Source organism: Ranitomeya variabilis, chromosome 1 (genome assembly GCF_051348905.1).
Source record: "Ranitomeya variabilis isolate aRanVar5 chromosome 1, aRanVar5.hap1, whole genome shotgun sequence".
Classification (NCBI taxonomy): Eukaryota; Metazoa; Chordata; class Amphibia; order Anura; family Dendrobatidae; genus Ranitomeya; species Ranitomeya variabilis.
Genome location: NC_135232.1, coordinates 69,857,306 through 69,878,214, shown reverse-complemented (window position 1 = coordinate 69,878,214; position 20,909 = coordinate 69,857,306). Strand labels below are relative to the sequence as shown.

The 20,909-nt window shown below is 45.1% G+C and overlaps 2 protein-coding genes across 3 annotated transcripts in view; one reads left to right on the top strand and one right to left on the bottom strand.

Annotated features, from left to right (window-relative positions):
* Positions 1–11,074, top strand: part of MTREX (Mtr4 exosome RNA helicase) — a 149,493-nt gene extending 138,419 nt beyond the window's left edge. Inside the window, exons 24-27 of the mRNA XM_077285025.1 lie at positions 4,584–4,640; positions 4,908–5,070; positions 7,331–7,435; positions 10,799–11,074. Coding sequence (XP_077141140.1) covers positions 4,584–4,640; positions 4,908–5,070; positions 7,331–7,435; positions 10,799–10,851 — 378 coding nt within the window. The 3' untranslated portion in view covers positions 10,852–11,074. The remainder of the gene's footprint in view (positions 1–4,583; positions 4,641–4,907; positions 5,071–7,330; positions 7,436–10,798) is intronic.
* Positions 10,941–20,909, bottom strand: part of PLPP1 (phospholipid phosphatase 1) — a 134,195-nt gene continuing 124,226 nt past the window's right edge. For both annotated transcript variants that reach the window (XM_077285037.1, XM_077285047.1), the window contains exons 4-6: positions 19,342–19,399; positions 15,974–16,150; positions 10,941–11,979 (exon numbers count right to left, since the gene is read on the bottom strand). In XM_077285037.1, the coding sequence (XP_077141152.1) occupies positions 11,851–11,979; positions 15,974–16,150; positions 19,342–19,399 (364 nt within the window). In that variant the 3' untranslated portion in view covers positions 10,941–11,850. The remainder of the gene's footprint in view (positions 11,980–15,973; positions 16,151–19,341; positions 19,400–20,909) is intronic.

The following is a 20,909-nucleotide window of genomic DNA, read 5'->3' as shown; positions in this document are numbered from 1 at the left end:
CTGGGCTGGGAGCTGATGGGAAACCTCTCTGGTGCACCCAGGGGTTGTGTAATGTTTCTTGTTCCTCTGTTAGGGCACTGCCGGGGATTTGAGCACCTTCTTCTGGATTACCGCACGGTTTATACCTGGTTTACAGCTCATTTTATAGGCACAGGACGGTTTTAAAAAGAGTTGCTCTCAAGTGGTCTACAACTTTACACTCAAGTGACTGAAGTTAAGCTGCAGACAACGACCATGGACAAGGGTGGTGCTTAGGGGCTAACGTAGAAACCTGGGGCTTTGTAACCAAGGTCTAAATTGGGTCCCCAGCTGCCATTAACCCATTGGGTTGCCTCGATGACATTGCAGAGGTCTAGTGGTGTCGAGGAGTCACCCACACCCTCATTTAACCATTTATTGCTCACCAGGGATTACATTTCTGCAATCAGAGCCAGGTCCAACAGCCGGCACTTGCGGGGTTAGCGGTGGGTTCTGCCCATGTGATTGATCCTTTTGCTGTACATATTCAGCGAATATCCGGAGAACTTGGTGGTGCTGGGCAGAGGGCAAGGCTTTTCGGCACCGCAGCTCGCGTTCCATAGCAGTCACTTAGCCTGTCGTTGATAGTGGTGCCGTTTTGTTTTTTTTAGCAAAATGGAAAAAAGTTTGATTTCTTTTTATAGCGAAACTGCAGTTTAATCGAAGGAAGCTGTGGCATCTCACTTATCTGTTGGCCTTTTAGAAACAGATGTAACAGCTGACGATTTACCTTTTTGTGGTTTACACGACCCCCGGTCTCATTAGATTTGGGATCTGTGCAGTCACTGTGACTAATAATGAAAACCGGGCCCCTGGTGGAAATGTGAGCTCCCGAGAGGTGGGTGGGCACGCAGAGAACAAACATTTCATCTTCCCTGCTGAGGACACATCACACACAGTCCAGCTGGAGTCCGGGGGCATTTTCTCATTAAGTGCCGTGTTTGGACAGCTGGTTTTCCAGAGGAAGTTGCTGCGCCATGGAAGTATACGGGAGCAGAGGGGCGCCCAGACTGACGTACTGCACTGTACGAGGGGACGCAATCAGGGCTATGGTATGTCAGAGTTTACAGACTATGGATATCAGATAGTTATGTCCAATAAGTGGGATCGGAGCACAGATGGCCACTGAAGGTGTGAGAGGCAGCTGCTTCATTCCTCCATAGATGTAACCCGAAAGGAGTAGGAGACTATGGATGACTAAGCTTGGTCCTCTCATGCCCATGTGAGCCGCGCTGTCACCTGGCAGCATAGTGATGTGCCCACGACAGCCGGTCTGCTAATCAGTGCTGGAGTGTATGGTTACAGCCATAGAGTGTAGAGCAGACTACATACATACATAGTCATTCAACCTCCATTGCAGATTAGATTTCTTTGCCAAATTTACTTTCTGCTGTTGACAATAAACCAATGAGACCGGAACAATGTAAATCACTCAACACAAGTAATGGAACAAGTGGTTTCTCTAAATTCACCACAAAATGCCATTCCTAATGACTACCGCAGTCTCGGGATTATTCATCCCCTTCATAGTACTTATTAGAGCACCTCTGGCTGTTATGACCTGCTGCAAATGTTATACATAGCCGGACATCAACTCCTGGTGGTGTTCCTGAGGAATCCTACGTCAAGACTCGTATACAATGGCCTCCTGTTTATTAACAGTCTTGGGTTAACATGATGTGACCGCCATCCTCAAATCTCACCAAAAATGTTCTATTTGGTTCAAGTTCTTCTTTCAGGATTTTTTCCTAAACAAAGCCTTAGGGGACTCTGAGGTTTGCTTGGTGTCATAGACCTTTTATAAAGTCCAATGACGCCCAAGCTTTGGAAATCCTTGAAGAAAACATCATGTTTTCATTGAAGAATCCGAATACTTGAACGACTCCATCTCGCCCTCCACAAAAACTGTAGGTTTCCAGTGCCAAAAGAAACAAAGCATCCCCAGAGCATTAAGGAGGCACCGCCATGCTTTGCTTCAGGCGTCACGGAGGCACCGCCATGCTTTGCTTCAGGCGTCACGGAGGCACCGCCATGCTTTGCTTCAGGCGTCACGGAGGCACCGCCATGCTTTGCTTCAGGCGTCACGGAGGCACCGCCATGCTTTGCTTCAGGCGTCACGGAGGCACCGCCATGCTTTGCTTCAGGCGTCACGGAGGCACCGCCATGCTTTGCTTCAGGCGTCACGGAGGCACCGCCATGCTTTGCTTCAGGCGTCACGGAGGCACCGCCATGCTTTGCTTCAGGCGTCACGGAGGCACCGCCATGCTTTGCTTCAGGCGTCACGGAGGCACCGCCATGCTTTGCTTCAGGCGTCACGGAGGCACCGCCATGCTTTGCTTCAGGCGTCACGGAGGCACCGCCATGCTTTGCTTCAGGCGTCACGGAGGCACCGCCATGCTTTGCTTCAGGCGTCACGGAGGCACCGCCATGCTTTGCTTCAGGCGTCACGGAGGCACCGCCATGCTTTGCTTCAGGCGTCACGGAGGCACCGCCATGCTTTGCTTCAGGCGTCACGGAGGCACCGCCATGCTTTGCTTCAGGCGTCACGGAGGCACCGCCAGGCTTTGCTTCAGGCGTCACGGAGGCACCGCCAGGCTTTGCTTCAGGCGTCACGGAGGCACCGCCAGGCTTTGCTTCAGGCGTCACGGAGGCACCGCCAGGCTTTGCTTCAGGCGTCACGGAGGCACCGCCAGGCTTTGCTTCAGGCGTCACGGAGGCACCGCCAGGCTTTGCTTCAGGCGTCACGGAGGCACCGCCAGGCTTTGCTTCAGGCGTCACGGAGGCACCGCCAGGCTTTGCTTCAGGCGTCACGGAGGCACCGCCAGGCTTTGCTTCAGGCGTCACGGAGGCACCGCCAGGCTTCGCTTCAGGCGTCACGGAGGCACCGTCAGGCTTCGCTTCAGGCGTCACTGAGGCACCGCCAGGCTTCGCTTCAGGCGTCACGGAGGCACCGCCAGGCTTCGCTTCAGGCGTCACGGAGGCACCGCCATGCTTTGCTTCAGGCGTCACGGAGGCACCGCCATGCTAAACTGTAGACAGGATGCTCTGTTTAATGAGTGCTTCATTCTTCTTTCCCTAGACATAGTACAGGATAGATCCATAGGCACAAAAAGTTCCACTTTTGTTTAATCGCTCCAGAGAACAGAATCCTAAAACTTCTGTATACTGTTGAGTATGTTGGATCCTACTTTTCTTGTGCCTTTGGATCAGTAAAGGTGTCCTCTTCGGGCATGGAGACTTTCAGCATTTAGTGAGCGCCTTACACTACAAGCTGGAACCTCAGTGTCTGCTGCCACCAAATCTCACTGTAGGACTTGTGATTCAGTCCAGGGTTTTTGATCACTTGACTCTTGAGCTGGTAATCACTTCCTCTCTCTGCCATGTCTTCGTATAATCAGTGTTCCTTTAACTGTGAACTCTTCTTTTACTTGTATCTGTAGGCTTCCTTTTCCTGATTTATGCAAGGTAACAGTGATCTCTTCACTTTTTGGACCACTCTCTTGACAACCCAAGAATATCAGTGATCTGGAGGCCATTACCCATTAGGAATCTGCTATGATTCCTCAAACTGCCAGAATCTGGTGTCCATCTGTATATCACATTTGCAGCAAGTCATAACAGCTAGAGGTGCTCTACTTAGTACTAAAGATGCTTGTCATGAAAGAGGTGTAAATTCCTGATCCTCTGTGAGCAGGAAAAGTGGCATTTTGTGGTGAAGTTGGAAAACCCACTTGTTATATTGGTTTTGTTGAAGTACATACATTGTCCTTGTTTCATTGGTTTACCGCCAAAAGTTTGTAAATTTTACTAATAAACCAAATTTGGGGGGGTGAATAATTTGATTGCAATTTTATATCCAATACTGTAACCATAAAAAAAAGTCTATATTCCGTTTCTCAATGTAATGAGTCTGATTTCTTACCCAGCTTTATAGTCTGTTAGGTTCATGGCCATAGAGCTTCAAGCTCGAAAGTTAGAAATGGACAAACACATTTCTTGCACCTGGTATATGAACAGGTTGTACAAGATGTCTGTTATACTTGGCCTGGGCACATGGCCGTTGTCCTTCGTGGGCACACCATGTTGTCATTCTGCAGATATACTTGATATGGGGACTTGCTCGCCCTCGCAAAGGTTTTTTTTATTAGTGCTCCTATTGTTTTGTGCCGACAGCTCCCGTCCGTCTCCTACTTATTGCATACGTGTCCATACATGGACAGATGGAAGGGGTTATGACTGCAGGATCAGACTACATGTGGTTTGTTTGTAGTCTGTTACCATGGAGACAGACTACATGTGGTTTGTTTGTAGTCTGTTACCATGGAGACACATAAGTCTGCATAGTAGCTGTGATGGTTATGACTGCAGAATCAGACTACATGTGGTTTGTTTGTAGTCTGTTACCATGGAGACGCATAAGCCTGCATAGTAGCTGTGATACGTGCCTCATTTTTCTATGCTTTGGAATAATAAAAAGTAAACGTATTTGCAGAAGTCTAGCTTTTCATCCAAAACTAGAAATGCCGTTTGATTTGTGTTTTTGTTTTGTTTTTTCTTTGTTTTAGTCGAGTGAAATGCCCAAACTGACAGAACAACTGGCCGGACCTCTCAGACAAATGCAGGTAAACAATAAGCTCTAGAAGCTCTATAACCAAAGAAATTGCATAATTTCAGGAAATAGCAGAATTGTTTTTTGTAGCGTACAGCGTGAGACACAAGGTAACATGTAGCGTCTTGTCTGCAGCTTGTGCATGAGCTCAGATCCTCCGTGTCCTCACTGCGGTGTCTGCTCTGCGTCTGACTGGTGACATTACTTTATCCTGCGCTGTGTACATGGTATAGTTAGTAAGGCATGGAATGGTGATTAATGGATTTAACCGTCTGGACAGGAAACAGCCCGGAGGATTGCAAAAGTCTCGGCAGAAGCGAAGTTAGAAATCGATGAAGAGACGTATCTTGGTACTTTCCGCCCTAATCTCATGGATGTGGTCTACACATGGGCCAATGGGGCAACCTTTGCTCAGATTTGTAAAATGACAGATGTTTTTGAAGGTAAGATGACATACATAGAATGGACGACTACAGGATATAACTGCCGGAAACTGACTTTAACATATGTAACATATTGTAATACGGCTGCAAAACCGAAATCCTCTGCTTTACCAGTGACAAGGGTATCCGTGTTTCACGTATGAGGGTCTTTAGACATTAAGCATCTACAAACTTTACACAAGATCTACTAAATGTATGAAAGTAGCAAAGGGGTATCCCGGTCATCACGGAAAATTGTTAGGTTAGTGAGGGTCCTGGGTCTCACCTCCTTCGTTTTGATTTTGCTGCTAGACCCCAATCAAGTAAAATAGAATGAAGAGGCAATAGAATGGCGCGCACATCGGGAACTCCATTCAAAGTTAGTGGTACAGTGTTACTGCCACCCTAGTCCCCTGGGGGCCACGCCAACTCAACAACTATCCAATGGATATGTGATCATTTATATTTACCGGAATGTGCTTTTAGATGTTAGAGAATCTTTCTGAAGATATAGAGACCCTGATTCCAGAGATGTATCACTTACTGAGCTGCTTGCTGCCATTTTGATAAAATCGCTTTTGCGCTTTTGTCTTGCAGATCTACCAAGTTCCTCTGAATGCTGAGTGCTGTCTAACCCCACCCACAACACTGATAGGCAGCTTTCTGTGTACACTGTGCATAGTCAGAAAACTGCCCGATCAGCAATGGGAGCTGGGTTATACAGTGCTCATGAATATGGACAACTCCATGGCATCAGGTTTACTAGTCCTTTAGTGATTATCTCCTGCTCCTATAACAGTGATTTTATTAAAACAGTGGCAAGCAGCCCAGTAAGTGACACATCGCTGGAATCCGATATCTTTCTTTACATTATGCGGCTCTCAGATTAGGTGGCAAAAATACGTTGATCTATTCACTTTTAAGATTTCTGTATTGTGGTTGATATTGGACAATATTTCATATTTGTTAGTAAAACCAGCCACGTTGCGGATTCCGCAGTCAAGTACAGTCCAATATGAATAAATGAGTTTATCAATTCCCCATTCACGGCATGAATTTTCAATCCACAGCACGTCCATTATCTTGCTGTCAAAATATCGATTTTTAGCAAACGGTGGTATACAGAGACGTGGCATACAGAGACCAGTGATTTCACTTGCAGGGGTCAGCACTGGTCTCTGCACACTGGGTGTTCTGAGAACGCGCTCTGTTGCTGGCTCGTTCCTACTGATCTAAGCCGGCAACAGAGCGCTCTGTTGTAATTGTGCACATGGCACAGTGACAGCGCAGGAACTGACTCAGCCCATGAATCTAGCGTCACTGGACTCTTAGATTCAGGGCAGGGGCTGCAGCAGTGACCACAGCCTGTGCCCCCTGATGATGACTTGAGTATCCCAGCATGCACTGGGATTTTCAAACGAAGAGTCATCAAAAAGGAAGTAAGGGGAAAAAAATAGAAAAGCAGTTAATGGGTAAGAGGAAATGGTAGAGAATTATTAATGCTGGTATATTAGAAAATAGTTAAAATTATGGCACTAAATAACCATTTAGATTGAAAATTACTTTGTCTTCACATTACCCCTTTAAAAAAAAAATAAATAAATAAACGGCGCAAATAGAAAAATGAAGGCAATGATTAATCAGGGCCATAATATTTTAATACAAGCACATTTCCTAAAACTCTTAAGTACTCTTAATTTTTCTCCTGGTTATGAGCGACTCCCACGGCTCTGGGGAGTTTCTTGCCCTCTGTGGATACACATTACCGTCTGCTTCTGTACTGACCCCGCTCTTGATCTATAAGAATAAAGGCTCCTTCCCGCTTATTCTCAGCGTGACCTCTGTGCTCTAATGACTTGGGCTGTAGGAATCCGAGCGTTCGACGCGTCCCCCACATGGTGCAGACAGTTGTGTGTTGCTGCCACAGAAACTGACATCGTTCTTCACAACATCGATATATCTGATGAGAAGCCGAACCTTGTGCCCTATAGACAGAATGGGGGGAGAGGGTTTCCCTATAGACAGAATGGGGGGAGGGAGTTTCCCTACAGACAGAATGGTGGGGACAGAGTTTCCCTATAGACAGAATGGGGGGAGAGGGTTTCCATATAGACAAAGTGGGGGAGAGGGTTTCCCTATAGACAGAATGGGGAAGGGGGGTTTTCCTCAGAAACATTTTCTAGGACCGAATAATTAATTTATTTAAAGCGATACTCGAGTAGGTTGGTGGATCTTCCCAATTTTCGGGGCCACGTGCTGATATTTGGGGCTTGTCTTCTAGGTAGTATTATTCGTTGTATGAGGCGTCTGGAAGAATTACTGCGTCAGATGTGTCAGGCTGCCAAAGCCATCGGAAATACAGAACTGGAGAACAAGTTTGCAGAAGGTAAGTGCCCACACCGAAATACGGCCATGGAAGCCTGGTTCTGGTGCTGCAGCTTCGGGACTTTAAAAGGGTTATTGTTGGGTAGTGCTGGGTAGTGCATGTAAATATCAGCAACGCGCAATTTACTATTTATTACAATTTGCAGGCATTCTTAAGATATTAACACTTTTCTTTACAGCTTGTTGCTTAGGAGTCCGACCACCGCTGCAGTCAAGCTTGTAAACACAGCACTGAAGCTGGTCAGGATTAGTAGGTTAAGGTACCGTCACACTCAGCAACTTTGCAAAGAGAACGACAACAATCCGTGACGTTGCAGCGTCCTGGATAGCGATCCTGTTGTGTTAGACACGCAGCAGCGATCTGGATCCCGCTGTGCCATCGCTGGTCGGAGCTAGAAGTCCAGAACTTTATTTCGTCGCCAGGTTGGCGTGTATCGTCATGTTTGACATCAAAAGCAACGACGCCAGCAACGAGCATAGGGGGCGTCGCAGCGTCTCCTTCTAGCCAGTCGGTACACTCCGGCTGTTTGACATGGAGCTAACAACCAGCGAGAACGAGAAGTGAGTCGCCGTTACGTCACTGGATCGCTCCTGCATCGTTCTGGAGTTGCTGTGTTTGACGTCTCTACAGCGACCTAAACAGCGACGCTCCAGCGATCTAGTTTAGGTCGGCTCGTTGTCTATATCGCCGCAGCGTCGCTGAGTGTGACGGTACCTTTACACCGCGCTGCAACAGTGCAAACATGTTCAACAGAAAAGAGCTTGTGAACACTAAGCCTCTCCTGCTGTCTTAACAGCAGTGGTCGGTCTCCAAGGAAACCCGTCTGTTACCAAACGAAAAGTGTTAGTATCTCTACAACAGCTTCAAATTTTAATGAGCAGTAAATTGCAAAAGTTTGTTTTTACAAGCACCATCCAAAAATCCCCATTTGTGAAGATGGGAATAAGCCTTTAGTAAGGCATCATTATTATTGAACTCGTGTGCAGAAAGGGTTTTTCACTGGGAAAGATTGTCTGACCTCGCGGTTTCTGTGTGTTCCTTTATGTGAGACGCAGATGCACAATGTGAGCATCTCATTAGAAATGGAAGAACAAAGCAGGACCTGTGACCCCGCTGAATGGGAGACACATCATAGTCCAGGACTTCACTGATGTACTAGAATAACAGAGCTGGGGCCCCGCAGAGCATCGCTGCCGGCTCAGGACATTACTCCATCCAGTATTTGGGGCTTTATGTCCACATCAGAAACCTTTCCCTGTAGTGTAATCATCATCCACCTTATGTTATCCTAGTCTGATGTTAATGGTAAAGACATCAGTGTACTACCCCATTACATGGCTAGATAAAGGGTGAGGGGCTCCACGTCCTTGTTCATTGTAATATTTCAGCTTTTTTGTGTGTTTTGTGCTATTCGTTTCTATTGTTGGGAGCAAATTCTTTAAAATGGCGCTTGTGGGCTGATTAATTTTGCATAAAATCAAAGATGCTCTTGTCTCTTCCCCTTTTAGATGGATTTTTGACAGCCATTGATTTTGAAGTAGGATAAGATTAGTCACGATTTGTGATTTTTGTTAGAGTGAAAATGGTTCACTCATGTTTGTGCCTTATTACTGAATGTGCTTTTTTTTTTTTGTTAAGTTAAGGGAAACTCCCCAAGTTCCCTCTCAAGTAGCTCTGAGCTCTACAGTCTCCTTACATCCTGGTACCTTGGGATGCCCCTCGTTCTGCATATCACCATTACACATTAATGGTCTGTCAGTGTTTCTTCAGAGTCTCCAATGTTATCACTATATTTATAGAAATAACGGGGACTTTGAACAAGCACCCAGCTCCTGACAGTGAGAGCCCTTATTAGGAGAACGAGCCCTTATTAGGAGAACGAGCCCTTATTAGGAGAACGAGCCCTTATTAGGAGAACTACCCCTGAAGCTGTCGATGGCGGGTGCATGTGTTGTGACTGTCACTCAGCCACAACACGTGGTACTGCGTCGCAGGACAGCTGATTGTCGGGAGCGCTCCAGGTATCCAGGTTCCCAATGCAGCTATTCGGTAAGCGATATAGCTATTCGGATAAGGAGTTATCGGAAGCTAATCGCTCATCCCTACTCATAAACTAACAGCGATGGAGATGAGAAGGTAACTTGTGTTTAGAAATAAATGGAATAATGGGCTGAAGAGAGCTGACTCCTCTCCTGGAATCTAACTATGGTGCACACTTGGCTCTGGTAGGCAAGCTCCTTGAAAACCAGCTGTACACTGTGCAAGACAAAAACTCACAACAGGGAAATAAAAGCAGATAGACACCATGAAAATAAGCAAGTTCGCAATTGACTTGCTTTTTCTAACTTCTACTAAAGCAATTTAATAACCTGAAAACACCCCTTTAAGTTAACTTTACTTGTTTGTTTTTTTCACTAAACCACCTGGATAACCAAAACCACGGCCACACTGTCATTTCTCATATGCAAATTTTTGAAATGAAGCTATATTTTTTTTGTGCAGTTGTACTCCACTATCCTACTAGTGTACAAAATGTGTGTAATTTTAATTATTGCACTGTTAGACTAATGTGCAGCATTTTAAATGTGCTCTAAAAAGGTGCAAAAAAAGGTAAAGAGACAAAAAGAGCATCTTTGATTTTGCACAAAATTAATCAACCCATAATAGCTTTCATACCCGGAACGGAGAGGCTGCCTCATTTATGCCTGTACGCAATTTGACAGGAGCAGTGGCATGGATTGGATGTTGTAGTTTTGGGTCTTCATCTCATCCTTTCCTCCCCACAAACAGATGCTGACTTGTGTTTTTGGTATACAGACAATTGGTTATAATTGTGCACATAATATGCAGTGAAATGGCATCAAACGGCAAGGCTTGGCCCAGAGGACTCGTGAGCGTACATGCCCGTCTGGGCGGAAGTCAGAGCAGATAATTGTTGGCTGAACGACCCATGTCTTCCTCGCAGACCAGACCGTTCACCTGGAGAATGAGCGATCTACCGTCTGTGCTGACAGAATACAATGCAGACTGTATAATCGCTAAAGTTACAAGAGCTGAAACAGTGGAGACAATTTCCATTATGGCTGAAAACCCCCGACCAACTTAAAAATGTGTTGTAATTGCTGGGTGTAGCCGTCAGACCTCACATCTCGTGTACTCTGAAAAGTTATTTCCAAAATATAATTACCAGACTCTTCTCACGACTCCACCTTCTCAGTGCGGGGTGAGAACGTGGATTCCTTTGACAGTTGTAAGAATATTGTGTCAATTTAGAGCTTTCCGGTGAAGACTTGGCCTGTTCCTTTTTAGACTGCAGTTTACGAGGCGACATTCATTAATGCTATTATTATTCTTCTCTTTTAGGAATTACAAAGATAAAAAGGGACATAGTGTTTGCTGCCAGTCTGTACCTATAGTGGACCGGATCCGAAGATGATGGCGGAAGGACGCAGTTCCCATCTGGAGCATAAGCTCCTTGGACAACAGAGTTCACAAAGGCCAGATGTTTGCTATAAACTTTTTTTAATGTTTCGGTGTTATACGTTTGCAGAACAAGCAACGTTCGAGCAAAGCGATATAATACAAGTTTGTACATACTGTTTCCACACTATTTTAATTAAAAAAAATGTACAATTTCAATTTTACATTCTCATTTGTATAGGTGATAAGGTTCGGTGCAGACTAGGGTCTTCATATCTGAGCCACTGCAGACCCTAATAACTTATATATGGGTCTGCCAGGTTTCCATTTCAGGTTCTGATATTTTAGAAATATTGGAACCCCCTAAGGGAAAACCACCAGCCTGAACCGAGCCTTTATAAAGATTTGGGTTCCAGAGAGTTAGAAAAACAGAGCTGCTTTCTCGCAGAAACGACACCATACCTGGTCTTACATCAAGTGAATGATGAGCTGCAGTACCGCACACAACCTTTAGGGCACTTTTCTTTTAGAGGGGGGGGGGGGGCAGCCATGTTTTTCTAATCTTGTAAAATCCCTATTAAAACAATGTTTTATTTAAAGCTATAACATATACATAAAAGGTGTTCTTTATAACTATATACAAAGTGGGCATCCAACAGGAATAGCAGCAGCTGTACATTGCACATGTTGCTTATAGAAGGGTTCGGCAGCCTCTTTGTGATCCTTGTTCAGACACGAGGATGCAGCATTTTCCTGGCGATCCCAGATGCTGCTGCGTTCTCATATCGGTTTAGGCCCCCAAATTGGCTGCTTGAGTGGTACATACGAGACGGGTGCAATTTAAAGGCTTAAGTGCTAGAGTGCCATGCAGGATTAGCCTCTCCAGCATTAACAGGGTTAAAGGCTAATTAACAGGGATTAAGAGATTAAACTCTTAATACTGTGAGGAGAAAAAAAAAGCAGTATATAATTTTCATTGTGGACAAGAGTGGCTTTCATGGCTGGTGACTGTTGCCGTAGTGGTTCCCGTTGGTCGACGTCTCATGCAGGGTTGTGTGCGAATCTTCTTCTTTCTGATTGAAGCCACTTTTTTTGATTTTGAAAAAATCTGAGACATAAATGACCTGAAAAGTAAAAAAAAAAAATATATAAGTGCGGAAGAAGCCACCCTATTATAGGCTGTAAGGAAAGCAGCAGATGCCGTAACTTCAAGTAAGGAATTCTCTGCAATTATCCCTCCATTGTCTGCCTCACTTTGATCAATGAACCATTAGGGTATGTGCACGCTTCAGGATTTCTTGCAGAAGTTTCCTGAAGAAAACCGGAAATTATCTGTAAGAAATCCACATGCTTCTTTTTGCGTTTTTTTTCCCGTTTTTTTCCACTTTTTTTTAGCATTTTGCAAGCGTAATTAGCTTGCAGAATGCTAAAGTTTTCCAAGCGATCTGTAGCATCACTTGGAAAACTAATTGACAGGTTGGTCACACTTGTCAAACATAGTGCGTGACAAGTGTGACCAACTTTTTACTATAGATGCAGCCTATGCAGCATCAATAGTAAAAAGATATAATGTTAAAAATAATAAAAAAATAAAAAAAGGTTATAATCACCCTCTGATGGCCCCCGATCTCCTCAGCTGTTGCTTTGTGTGTAGGACCTGCGATGACGTCGTGGTCACATGTCCGCGACGTCACGGTCACATGACCGCGACGTCATCGCAGATCCTTCACACAGAGCATCTATAGGAACGGAAGAGTGAGCATGCACCGATGAGAGGCGGGAAGACTCCGGGGCCATCAGAAGGTGAGTATATCACTATTTTTTATTTGAATTTTTTTTTTTTACCAATTATATGGTGCCCAGTCCGTGGAGGAAAGTCTCCTCTCCTCCACCCTGGGTACCAACCGCACATGATCTGCTTACTTCCCACATGGTGTGCACAGCCCCATGCGGGAAGTAAGCAGATCAATGCATTCCTATGTGTGCGGAATCACCGCGATTCCGCAATTTAATGAACATGTTGCTTTTTTTCTACAATGCGATTTTTTTCGCGGAAAAAATGCAACATTTGCACAAGATATACGGAATACACTGAAAATAATGGGAGGCATATGTAAGCGTTTTTTTCACGATTTTATCGCGTTTTTATAGCGAAAAAAAGCAAAAAATCCTGAACGTGTGCACCTACCCTTAAGCCCCCACATAGGACCCTCGTCATCTCCAGCCGGCGCTGACCATATGAAGCTCCATCGGACACATAATAAAACCTCACTACCAGATATGTTTCATGAAAAAGGAGAGAACTCCAGATCTTATTTAATTGAGTAACCGTAAACTAAGGTAAGGGCAGGGCCATCACATATACAGGAATATCCTGATTCTTCATTTATTGGGTATTTAAAGGGATCCCATCATGTAATTATTCACTATTAAACTGGCCCCAATGTGGTGTTGGTGATGTGCCAGTAACACGTTGTTTTCAAGCAAAACGGAGCAGTAGTCATTCCAAAAAAATCACTTTGTATAGTTATGTTCTACCCTTGTCTTTTAGTCATAGGGGTGGGCTTCTGTTGGTTTCAGTCACAGTCTCGTCATCTTATCCACACACTGATTGATCTGCAGTACGGGCCTGACGTCACAGAAATTTTCTCTGTAATCCCCCGCTTGTGCAGTGACGAGCAGCGTCCTGGGCATGTGCACTGAATCTGGGTGTACGGCCCCAGCTTCACTTACTGAGTGCGGAGCCGCGGCGAGTCACTAGTGATGAGGTGTTATCTGAGCATGCTCATTTGCCAATAGTATTCTAGCATGCCGAAGGTACTCTATGTTCGAGTCACTGTGGCTGCATGTGTTGCATCTGTCGAACAGCCTTAAGACATGCAGCTATAGCGACTCGTACATATTATTTGATCACGCTTGAAGATAGTCTAGCACACGAGCATGCTCGCTCATCACTAGCTTTATGACGTCGCAATTGTGAGTTGCGCAAATGTGGTACATGCGCTGTCTCCCTGCCGCACTGACTCTGTCTCCGCTGCTCCGGCCAGTTGTCCTCTTACTGCTACCATTAGGATCCAGATTACAGCTTTAAGTCATCGCTGGTTAGGGGCTCATACAGACGTGTGTGGAGTTAGGTCAAACCTCGAACCACAGTGCACAGACCGGCCTCGTCTCTCCCAGCTAGAGCGTGACCGTTCCCTGTATTTATGAGGCTGTCCTGCTCTGGTTGGGAGACCCATGGCCAATCCAGCGCTGACAGACTTGCACATAGGTCTGCGTGAGCCCTCAGCCTGAGTGCACTCGATCGTCTTCATGAGCTTCCATACTAACTTGTGCTTGACGTGAGACTACAGCAGCCGATCACTGACCGCAGCACGGAAGGCACTGTACAATCGTAGTCTTGTGTCAACCTTGACACAACATTGCTGCAGACTGGTAAACAAATACTGATGGTCGACCATTGCAGTGTTAGTGATTCATCCCAAATCTGTCCTGCTGTGACCTCTACAAGGAATGACTATCTGACCTGGTATTGGCTACTTGAAAGGTTGCTTTTTGGAAGGGGAACTGCTGCTATCTTACATTTCTATAAACGTGTCCCATTAGCAGGAAAGCTTAAGTACTTACAATGTAGACAATCGTGGTTGTGTGTCCTGCGTGCCACATACGGCTTTCTGGCTGTTCCAAGACAGCTAAAGGGCTGAAATATTTGCCTACTGGTAGCACCATGTCCTCACCTGCCACCTCTATTCACATCCTCAGGATGCAGACAGCATTGAATACATTGATGGAGGATGAGGCAGTCAGCTCCTTCTTCCACCAATCAGCATCTAAGGCCTCTTTCACACTTCCGTATTTCTCCACATGTCGAAGTACATCAGTTAGTGAAAAAACAGGATCCTGCAAATTTGTATGCAGGATCCTGTTTTTTCCCATTGACTTGAATTCGCGACGTATGGGCACACGTTATGTCCGTCGTGCACTGGATCCTGTGCATTTTGGCGGACCATCGTCTGCTAAAAACGTTCAAGGGAACGTTTTTCTGTACGTTGGATCCTGTGTTTCCTACGGAGCATGCCCGGCCGGAAATCTCTCTCTCCTCCCCGGGATTTTACACTTTACCTTTCCGGACAGCAGACCCATTGAAACACTGCATCCGCTGCACACGTTATCCACTATTTCCCAAACATCTGTCGGTACGTCGCGCCGACGCTTTGTGACGGCCGTCTACCGACGGAAATGTGAAAGAAGACTTACACTGCTGATGAGATTAAATGAGTTCATGACATCCGCTGTCTATCAGAGGGAGTGAGGCGAGTATGTGTTATATTTTTCATATGTATAGGATGTTTACAAGTATAGAGGAGGCTATGTGGCGCTCATACTGTATATAGTGGGCTGTGTGGGGCTCACTGTATATTGGAGGTTGTGGAGCTCATACTGTATATAGGGGGCTTTGTGGGGCTCATGCTGTATATAGGGGGCTGTGTGGGGCTCATGCTGTATATAGGGGGCTGTGTGGGGCTCACTGTATATTGGAGGTTGTGGGGCTCATACTGTATATAGGGGGCGGTGTGGGGCTCACTGTATATTGGAGGTTGTGGGGCTCATACTGTATATAGGGGGCTGTGTGGGGCTCACTGTATATTGGAGGTTGTGGAGCTCATACTGTATATAGGGGGCTTTGTGGGGCTCATGCTGTATATAGGGGGCTGTGTGGGGCTCATGCTGTATATAGGGGGCTGTGTGGGGCTCACTGTATATTGGAGGTTGTGGGGCTCATACTGTATATAGGGTGCTGTGTGGGGCTCATACTGTATATAGGGGGCTCATGCTGAATATCGGGTGAGGTTAGCATTTTTCTGCTTATTAATTTCATATTAATTGTATCACATATATTGCACAGAATTATTTTCAGCCTTTTCGTTCGGCCTCCACAACGGTCACTCATGTGGCTACTCTGAAAAATGAATTGCCCACCCCTGGCCTAAGGAATATACATCCATGCACGCTTAGCTTCTCCAGTATTAATAACAGGACATAAGACTCTGGCTCACTAATTACCTTATCGTAATTATATTTGGTTAATAAACAAGAGTTTCTGGTGGTTTTACTTACAATAAGAACAGCAACAATGGCTCCTTGGATGAGTCCGGTCAGCACGTCGCTCCAGTGATGCTTATAGTCAGAAACCCTTGACAGGCCGACGTAGATGGACACAGCAACCAGAGCAAACTGAATGGTGGGACGTAATAGCCGGGCCCAGTGTCCTTTCATCCTGGCCTGAAGATACAGCTGCAAGAGGAAGGGAAGAAAAATCTCCTTGAACTAATTGGCATGTGAGTGATTATGGTAGAAGGTGCTGGGGACAGATTTGTTCAACATCTTATGGCTAAATGCCAACAGCTATTCCGTCCTGTGTGTACATCCACGCCTGGTGTGATCGAGCGTGAACGGAAGAAATGAGAGTGTAACTGCCAGACGTGTCTGGATAAAAAGGATTGGGCAAGTACATGCCTGATCCTGCTTTCCCCTGACATCAACCGATGGGAGAATCGTCATGTGTCTGGGCAGCTTTACCTATTTGTAGACACTTAGAGAAATGAAGAGAAAACAGCTCTCCCCATCCCTTAGAGAACACAGGGTGAGAGTAAAACAGTTTCTGAGTACTATTACGCTTAGGCCACGTGCACACATTGAGTATTTGGTGAGTTTTTTACCTCAGTATTTGTAAGCCAAAACCAGGAGTGGAACAATCAGAGGAAAAGTATAATAGAAACACGTCATCACTTCTGCATTTTTCACCTACTCCTGGTTTTGGCTTACAAATACTGAGGTAAAAAAAACTCACCAAATACTGAATGTGTACATGTGGCCTTACTGTGAAAAGAGAGCAGGCGTTCGGTGGGATGATTCCTGGTCAATGCGGTTTTGGCTAGCTGACCCCCGGTTTCTCCACAGTCTTTATTCCAATTTACTGGGACATATGTGCAGTAAGCAGGGGGTGCAGGAAGAGCCATGGACACAACTCCTCGTGCACCCCCCCATTACTGCATGCATGTCCCAGTAAATTGGAATAAAAGATTTTCTTCTTTTCTAAGAAATGGCGAGCGCTGCTTTTTCTTTGTTTCTCTAAGTATCTGTACCGCACACAGTTAAGCTGAGCTCCACAGAAATTCCGTATAGTTATCGCTAATGCTCATAGAAGGTAAGGCAATGACCATGTGCATGGGATGAATGGTGCCGCAGTCGCTTGCATTGGACTACACTCATCTACGACAGGCTGTTCTTCTCCGGTCAGGATATAAAAGAGCTTATAGCGGCATTATAATTTTACCAGTTTGGTTATGATTAGTGATGAGAGAACATGTTATCTGAGCATGCTCAATTGCTAACAGAGTGTCTTCGCCATGCTCGAAAAATATGTTCATGTCCCTGCGGCTGCACGTCTCACGGTTGTTTAACAGGCACAACCCATGCAGCGATTTCCTGTTTGTTTAGCATATTGTGGCTCTCGTCCAGCTTCGGGGACGCTATCATATTTTTCGAGCACACCGAAGACACTATTAGCACAAGAGCATGCTCACTCATCACTAGTTATGATTAAGGAGCCGTACCGTCACACAGAAAGTTGTGTGCATGAGCATTATGGTGGGTTCATCCATCTCATACTGCCCGTAGGTCTCAAACCCAAGCTTCAGTCATATATGCTTATGAGACCGTCACGTTTGGTTCCGGAAATCCCGCAACTGTCCGTCAATCACTGTCTACTTGAATAGTGACATGCGGATGCGTAAAAGAGTCGTTCTAGAATAATAGTTGGCAAATACTATAGTTTCATGGTTCAGCGTCAAGCAAAAATATTGGTGCAGCAGATGCTGACTACAGGGACAGACTGAGACCTAAAGAGATGGATGAGGACTGGAATTTTTGAGGGGTGTGTATGGAGGGGTTATGGGTTCCTTGTGTGATCATCTGTCACGTTACTATTCTCATTCACCCTCTGCCTGTATGGATCTTAATAATTTAAATAATGCCACAAAAAACTCACAGCACATGAAAATTACATTTTTAGTAAAAGTCAGCAGAATACCATGTGCCAGCGCACAATCTCTGGGTTATATACAAAGATGGAGAACTGACTTGAATTTCAATCTCGCCACAAGGAAAATGATATTGTGGTGTGTGGTTGCATCCTACAGACGCTGCAAAGTCTAAGCCTAACATTTAATAAGCGCTGACAGTAATATTGGAAACAAATGTAATAATATAAAAAATCTAATGATTGTAGACATTTGCCAGATCCCATTATTGTAATGAACTAGTGATGAGCGAGTGTACTCGTTGCTCGGGTTTTTCCGAGCATACTCGGGTGACCTCCGAGTATTTGACTAAATTTCCGAGCAGTTTTCATCATGGCAGCTGAATGATTTACAGTTATTAGCCAGGCTGAGGACATGTGGGGGTTGCCTGGTTGCTAGGGAATCCCCACATGTACTCAGACTGGCTAGTAGCTGTAAATCATTCAGCTGCCGCGATGAAAACTAAATCTCCGAGCACTCAAATACTCGGAGGTCACCCTAGCATGCTCGGGAAAAACTTGAGCAACGAGTATACTCGCTCATCACTAGTCCTCGCCCTGTAGAGCTGCTTTATCTGTCCTAGTACGTAACATGAAGGCAAAAATGGGGTTCATTTCTCTAAATATTAGGACTGCAGAAATAAAATTCTGTAAGTCTTCAAATGTCAGAATTTTTGTGTAACATGAAGTGGCCCAAAAATTTAATTTTGGACAGCTCTGCCAAAATGAGCGGAGATGCATGCAGATGGGATGTAGGATGGTAACCCACCCAACATGTTTAGTAGTAGTTCCTAAATGGAGTAACCTTTCTGGGCAGCACACACCACTGATAATTAGGTGCATGTTAAGTGGAGCGTCTTTTAAATGAACAGCCTGCATGAATAATACACACCAAATTAATGAAGACTGGTGTATGACACTCAGGTCTTAACTGAATATATAGATCCCAATTCATTATTTGGGTGGTGTAACTGCATCAATGTGGGCATTGTCTTGTGCTGTTATTTGGATACTGAATGTCATTTTGTCCGGGGGTCTTAACAGTTCCTTGATCTGAGCCGAGCCTACATTTGCAGCAGGGATCTTGGCCGGACGGGCATCCTGCCAGCACTACTAGTAGTGATACCGATGAGCTCAGACTCCACCTGCAGGTACGAGGGTAGGGACCAGGCCTGTGGAGTCAGAGTCGGTGTCATGGGAGTCTGAGGTTTGGTTTACCGACTCCACAGCCTTGGTAGGGACAGATGGAGCGGTCGTGTTGTAACTCGACAAAATATAGCTTTCACCACCCACTCCCTCTGGCCATACCCTTATAGTGGGTCACTGGCTTTAATGTGCCCCATATTGTAACAGATGTATATAAAACTGCAAGGTGATAAGTACGGTAACCCCCAAATATACTTACTGCGAGGAAGAGCATGCAGTACATGGAGAAAGAGGAATGGCCGGAATAAAAGGACAATCTGAAAGACACAAACAATACAGCTCCATTAACAAACAATGAGGGGTGTGTGGGAGAGGGGAGCATTTTATATATATTTTTTTTCTGATTGTATACGGTCTAGTCCCTATTCGTTTTTGAGGTAACACAAAAATATGGAAACTGCGGTTTAGAAATCCTGGGACGACTAGGAGGGGAGGGCGACTTATGAAGACATTGTAGATGGGCATAAAGCTTCTCTAAATAGGTTTCACTGAGAAGTATCTGAATGGATTTTTATCCAGTTGACTGGATAGAAATTTACAGGCGAGTACATTTTTTCTACCCCACTTTGCATGACATGATCATTTTCCATGTTTTACATAGTAACTGAGAACCATAAAAAAAAATTCCATACTGGCAGGATTCATGGTGATGCACCAAGCACAATGGCATCTGAAAATCCTCCAGATAAATTGGGGTTCACGTCTATGGGCAGAGATGAGATGAATTAGCCTGATCCATCGTCTCACTAATTGCTGATTAAATGCATGTAACAAGTCATATTTCTTTTCCGTGGAACAGAACAACTTTTGCTTGGAACAGGAATTGCCTATAGATCAGTGGGAGTCCGAATCCTGAGACCCCCCATAGATCATGCAACAGACCCTGGAGGAGCACACAGCAGGGGAGTTCCTATGGTTGCTATTGAATCCGTGCTCCTGTCTGAGCAGAGAAAGCCTGAAGTATGGATTCAATAGAAAGCATAGGAATAGCTCTGAATCCGTACACCTCTGTATGCGCTCAGACTGTGGAAAACACTGGAAATCCAGAACGGTGACACCAGACGCTGTGCCAAAGGGAGGACATAGCTCTGATACATCCGTATATACAAAATGAACATGGCCTTCAATGGCACAGAGTAACATCTCTGCTCCAGAGCTTCTGACCGGTCAGTATGGTTTCTCCCAGTGAGAACATAACTCATAACATTGCTTTTAGTCTGACATGTTCCAGCAGCTGCGGACTGATCTCCTGCTGCCATTATGTCACTGCAACGAGTTTACGCTTTCACATAGACATATGCTGTCTTTTTTTTTCCCCTTAGGCCGATACGGCATGGAAAAAAAAAAAAAAGTACAGATCTGCACTGCCCCATAGTATAACATTGGCTCGAGTGCTATTCGATTGATAATCGGCTTACACTCGTCCGCTTGTATGAGCCCTTACAACGAGAAAAAAAAACCGCCAACATCGTAAGAAAAAAACACGCTAAAGAAATCTCACTTTGGCAAAAAGTATTAATGAAAGAATTCTTCATGTAATTAATGTGCTCTGATGAATGTAGCCTTGAAAACAATTTTTTACCGATGCCTCGCCAGCTAATATAAGGGTCATGGCCAGTGGTAGAAGTCCATTATTACATATTGGTCAGTTTATGTAATCTGTGTCCTGCCCTCTGTACAGTTAGAACAAGCACCGTCACCCTACAGGGTCCACCCTATCTAATATATAATTGCCTAGAATACTACTTCCTGCAATTTGTGCCAACT